Source organism: Kryptolebias marmoratus, linkage group LG11 (assembly GCF_001649575.2).
Source record: "Kryptolebias marmoratus isolate JLee-2015 linkage group LG11, ASM164957v2, whole genome shotgun sequence".
Taxonomy (NCBI): Eukaryota; Metazoa; Chordata; class Actinopteri; order Cyprinodontiformes; family Rivulidae; genus Kryptolebias; species Kryptolebias marmoratus.
Window position 1 is genome coordinate 27,692,361 of NC_051440.1, and position 5,587 is coordinate 27,697,947.

The following is a 5,587-nucleotide window of genomic DNA, read 5'->3' on the forward strand; positions in this document are numbered from 1 at the left end:
TTCAGAGATAGGACAAAGAAAGATGCATCACCTGGTTGCATATTAACAGGAACAAGAACACCAATTTTTCAGTTTGGACCTCAAACATTGTATTTACTCACTAAACTTCATCAGTGGCCATCCTTAACGACCCGTATCTTTGTTAACTGTTATCGCAGTGTCTTGTTCTTGAAGAGAAAGTAAGGCTCAGAGGCAAAAGCGCCCCCTGGAGTCACAGGATGTGAGTAACATCGGCCAGAAACAGATATTCAGTTATTTCCTGAGTCACAAACATTTCATACATTTTTTTATTATTTAAAATCTTCAAATGGGAAAGAACAACAAACAGGAAGTGACAGAAATATTTACAGTTATTGATCACTCGGCTGTTACTGACAAATCAAATCTGATTGGTCAGTATCTGAGATGTACAGATGATGTCTCACTCTTATAAAAATCGTACTCACAGAGAAGCAAGTGAAAACCTTAAAGTGCAGAGATATTATAAAAATATGTATGACTTTGTTGTATAAAAACAAAGTCATATAAAAATCAAAGATGAGTGTCTAAAAAATGACTGATTAAATTTGACTGAATAAAAAATGCAGAATGAGAAGCATCAGCACCAGGAAGGTGCCTCACTCTGTTTAATCTTGACATAAAAACATAAGACTGAGAACACACAATAAAATAAAGACATAAATTTAAAAAGATGCCTCACTCTGTTATATAATAAGACCTACAAACTACAAAACAAAGATAGGAGTGCTGAACAGATGTTCCACTCTGTAGTGAAATAAAATGATTAAACTTTTACAAAACAGGAAAGCATAAAAAATGAGCAGAGATAGGACTAAGAGAATACCCCACTCTGTTGTATACTGAGACACTCAGTGTGAAGTGACTTTCTTGGTTCATTTCTTGAAGAACTTCTTGTTGAGGAGGAAGATGAGAAGATTAACATTAACTTTGGCCTTATCAAACATCTTCATCACGGCAACGCCCTCATACTGCAGCTGCAGCAGGTCCTGCAGACACACGCAGAGCTTCAATCAGAACACGTGGGTAAATTTATCTGAAGAGCCAGCCTGCCCCGGACTCTGTTTCCGGCCCGATTCAGCCCAGTTTGTACCTGGTATTGGAGCAAGAACTCTTCCATCTGAACTCCGAGAAACTGAGCTTTGACGCTGAAGCTTCCTTTCTCAGGTCCAGGAATAATGTTAAAGACAACGTTCTTAAACCTGGAAGACAACCTGAGTTACACCTGTGTTACACCTGAGTTCTCTCTTTTTATCTGGTGTTGTGTGTGTGCTCACTGTGTGGCTGGCAGGTCTTCGATCTCTAAGAGAACTCCCTTCTCCTGCAGCCGGGCGGCGCTGTAACTCAGAGTAGGAAGTTTCTTCTTCCCTTTGCCGTCAGCTGCCTTCTTATTGGTTAATTTTCTGCAACACAATGCAACCAATAAGGAAGCGATGAGTGTCTGAGAGCCAGTCAGATATAAAAGTGTGTTGCACAGACATGTGTACCTGCTGGTGGTCAGGTTGTCCAGACAGGAAGTGATGTAATGTTTGTAGTAGTCGACCTGTTCACTGTGGAAGCTGCTCTTCTCCTGCAACCTGCAGAGAGTCTGACGCAGCTTCAGAAGCTCCGCCCCCCGACGTTGACGGTGCAAACGCTGCTGCCGGATGTCCTGAAGGGGAAACGCACCTACTCAGATTAATCTGCACAGGTACTCTGATTACAGGTGATACCGGGCTCGGGGTAACGGGAAATGACGTAACAAAACAATTAGAGCCCGTGACTTTGGACCGCAGAGTTCTGTTCAGAAACCTCTCCTCAACTGTTTGAACTGCCCTGGATCCAGCCAAGTCTACATTTGGGTCTGATTGTGGGCCATGACTTGGTGACCTCTGCTCTCAGCTGCTGAAGTGACCCGTGGACACAAAGAATTGGGCCGGTACCGGTTTTCTTCAGTCCATCACAGGTCCTGGTTTAGGTGGATCTGATCAAACATGTTGTTACCTTTGCGATCATCTGCAGGATCTGGTTCTCAGTCTGAGGTGGTTTCAAAACCCCCAGTCCTTCCAGACGATGAAGACTCCGCAGGATCTTCCTCTTCTTCTCCAACAGACTCAGGTTGCCGTTGGCAACCAGCGATTGGTTCCTCTTCATCTTCTCAGGTGTTTGAGCGTCCTGTAGGGCCCGACGCTTCATCAACCAGTCATGATGCACTTCCTGTTTGAAGTTGACATTTTAAACATGACAGCAGCTCAACAGAAACATCAGTCAGCCAGGTGCATTTGTTACCTGGCCAGGTGAGGTCTTTGTTCTCAGGATGTCACTTAGAGAGTCACCTGACTGAGTCCTGATGACATCAATAATCAGTTGTTTAGTGCTGAAAATAAAACAGAACAACAAAGCCTGATCAGCTGGGGATAATAAGCTAACAGGCTAATCTACCTGAACAGGTGAGACCAAGTTACCTGAGCAGCAGTCCTCTGGCATCTGGTTTATCATCAGACTCATTGAAAATGTCAAACTTGTTGGAGAGAGTCAGAGAGACCTCAAACTTACTAAACTCTGATCCTGGATCAGCTGAAGATTCTCCTGAGGAAAACAAAACCCAAAACCCGCTCACACCTGAAGAAACACCTGATGCTAACACATAAATACCTGAAGAAACATTTGTAGTAACACTGGAATCTTTGTACTAACACCTGTACTAACACCTGCTGTACCACCTGTAGTAACACCTGTACTAACACCTGTACTAACACCTGCTGTACCACCTGTACTAACACCTGTACTAACACCTGCTGTACCACCTATAGTAACACCTGTACTAACACCTGCTGTACCACCTGTAGTACCACCTGTACTAACACCTGTACTAACACATGTTGTACCACCTGTACTAACACCTGCTGTACCACCTATAGTAACACCTGTACTAACACCTGCTGTACCACCTGTAGTACCACCTGTACTAACACCTGTACTAACACCTGCTGTACCACCTGTACTAACACCTGTACTAACACCTGCTGTACCACCTATAGTAACACCTGTACTAACACCTGCTGTACCACCTGTAGTAACACCTGTACTAACACCTGTACTAACACCTGTTGCAACAGGTGGACAGCAGTCAATGTTTACGTTTCCAGCTGTGCTGATATCTGAGCAGACCACATGATTAAACCCAAAAGCTAACAGTTATAGCTGCAGTACCGAGGAGGTCCTGCAGGCTGGGAACCGGTCCGAGGTCCTGCAGAATCAGCCTTAGCGGGTCTGAAGGGTCTGGACACATAACATCCTGGTGCTCCAACAACAACTGCAGAGACACAAAATTAATTTACAGAACACATTTAGAAGCAACTGAAGGTGACCAAGAGGCTTTATGTTTCAGGATTTCTGACACTGAACCAAAGGACAATCAGAACCACTGAACAGGATGGGCTTACTTTGGAATTCATCACATTTTAAAGACGTGCATCTCCCATCCAGTTTTCAGTGAGAATAATTGATATTTTAACAGTAAAAACTCAGTTCTTGTTGAATCTGTGTGGACAGGAGATGCAGAGCTTTTCAGAAACGATGATGTAACAGCATGTTTAGAACATCCTGTGTATCGTGTTGTGGCCTAGAAAGCAAGGTCTAATGCTGTCAGACTTATATCAGTCCATACCTAACGAGACCTAAAGCTGGACTTATACTCAGCAAAAAGTGAAGAAATTTCCTCTCTCTCACTCGGTTAAAACGGCCTTTTCTGAATGGATGTTTTATACTCAAAGAGAAACTACAGAACAGAACTCTTGGGAAGCTGTCCATCTTGGTGGCACAACAGCCGGCTTCTGGAAGCTATTCCACAAACAAGCCCACCAAGTTCTGACCAATCACACAATCTTTGGCGCAAACCTCTGTGAGAAAAAGTTCTGTCCGGATCAGAATGGGCTCTCGGAGCTCCTGTGAGAACAGATTTCTTCACTTCTCAGAGTATAAACCAGCCATGTTCTGGTGAAGGTCTAGGTCGAGCTCTGGATGGTTCCGTCTCACCTTGTGTGTGTTGAGCAGCTCACTGACAGAGATGTAGACGACAGGTCTGTTGACAATCAGCAGCTCGGAGTACTTGTCCATGCAGAACCTGTCCTCGGGTTCTGGGACATCACAGACCGACTGCAAGAATCTCCTGACAAACAGAACATCCAGAACCATTAGCAGAACCCCACCTGATGTCACAGATTCCCCTGAGGTTTTTACAAACCACTGCATGTACCTGAACTTGCTGTGCACCTGGCTGATGTACTGGTTCAGGTCTCGGACCTGGTACCCATCTCCGTGGAAGTGCTTGTTGGCTGCGGCGTGCTGCAGTATGCGGGCTATGGAACCCAGAATGTGCCGCTGCTCTGGCTGCAGGGCAGAACCAGCTGAGCGATCCACCACGTCAAATCCGTCCGGAGCCACGATGGCCGGGTTCATGTAGCGGTAGTACACCAAGTTCCCAACAATCTGCAGGAAGCAGAGTAGAGCTCTGGGTCCAATAAATTCATTCTACACTGAAGAAGTTCTGCCAACATAACAAAACCCAGATTAAAGAACACATCGACTTCAGAACCGTCCATTACTCCAGTTCATGAAAAAACATTGGTGTTAGCTGAAAGACCACATTCTGTGGAGCAGCAGAAGCTCAGGTTCTTTTTTCCAGACTGTCAGACTCTAGGAAAAATGAAAAACTGTGAAGGTTTCATCAGAGCAATTAGGATTAAGTTCTGATCAATAAAGATCATCTGGATCCTCTGAACCAGAACTGCTGCAGTGTGCAGCTGCAGGAGGAGAGATTTGGTAAAGGTTCAGGGGACAGAGCAGGACAGACAGACAGGCAGCTGTAGGTGGTGTCTAATCAGTCTCCCTCTTCATCTGGGTTAGGCTTAGGAGCAGCAGGGGAGCTGTCTGCAGAATCGTGCTGCCAGCTGTGTGTGCTCTCCTTCAGTCAGGAATAATGAACAACAACCATTTATTACCTGAGAACAACATTTCTCTGTGGGTATGTTCAAGCAATACAGGACTTGTCTGAGACTAGGAACCAGTCCAGGCTGAAGAAAACCAGGTCACCTTGTAGAGCTCCTCCTCGTTGGCTGCAGGAAACTTCATCTTCAGGGCGTCTCTGAGAACCTTTGCTGTGTACCGCAGGCCGTACCTACAACAAAAAACAGCTGTCAACATAACAAAAACAAAATGCCATGTTCCTCTGTGGGCGGCTGAAAACCTACGGCAGTTTGTTGAGGTTGGAAGTGATGGCTTTGAGGACCCGGTCTGTCAGGTTCTTCAGGTTGAAGATGGCGATGTCCATTCGTCTCTGAACTTCAGGATGGGACAAAGCCTCTTCAGGAGAAACCTCGTAGGGCAGAGAACTGCAGAGACAGCCAGGAGAGACAGGTGAGACGGGAGAGACGGGAGAGACGGGAGAGACGGGTGAGACGAGTGAGACGAGTGAGACGGGAGAGACGGGAGAGACGGGTGAGACGGGTGAGAAGGGAGAGACGGGAGAGACGGGTGAGACAGGAGAGACAGGAGAGAGAGGAGAGACAGGAGAGACGGGTGAGACGGG

The 5,587-nt window shown here is 45.8% G+C and overlaps 1 protein-coding gene across 1 annotated transcript in view; it reads right to left on the minus strand.

The window, feature by feature from the left end:
* Positions 1-269: 269 nt before the first annotated feature.
* The window catches only part of iqgap3 (IQ motif containing GTPase activating protein 3), a 16,898-nt gene continuing 11,580 nt past the window's right edge, over positions 270-5,587 (minus strand). The window contains exons 21-32 of the mRNA XM_017439954.3: positions 5,250-5,390; positions 5,092-5,176; positions 4,256-4,488; positions 4,036-4,168; positions 3,211-3,313; positions 2,463-2,586; positions 2,287-2,374; positions 2,002-2,214; positions 1,506-1,669; positions 1,296-1,421; positions 1,112-1,220; positions 270-1,007 (exon numbers count right to left, since the gene is read on the minus strand). Coding sequence (XP_017295443.1) covers positions 894-1,007; positions 1,112-1,220; positions 1,296-1,421; positions 1,506-1,669; positions 2,002-2,214; positions 2,287-2,374; positions 2,463-2,586; positions 3,211-3,313; positions 4,036-4,168; positions 4,256-4,488; positions 5,092-5,176; positions 5,250-5,390 — 1,633 coding nt within the window. The 3' untranslated portion in view covers positions 270-893. The remainder of the gene's footprint in view (positions 1,008-1,111; positions 1,221-1,295; positions 1,422-1,505; positions 1,670-2,001; positions 2,215-2,286; positions 2,375-2,462; positions 2,587-3,210; positions 3,314-4,035; positions 4,169-4,255; positions 4,489-5,091; positions 5,177-5,249; positions 5,391-5,587) is intronic.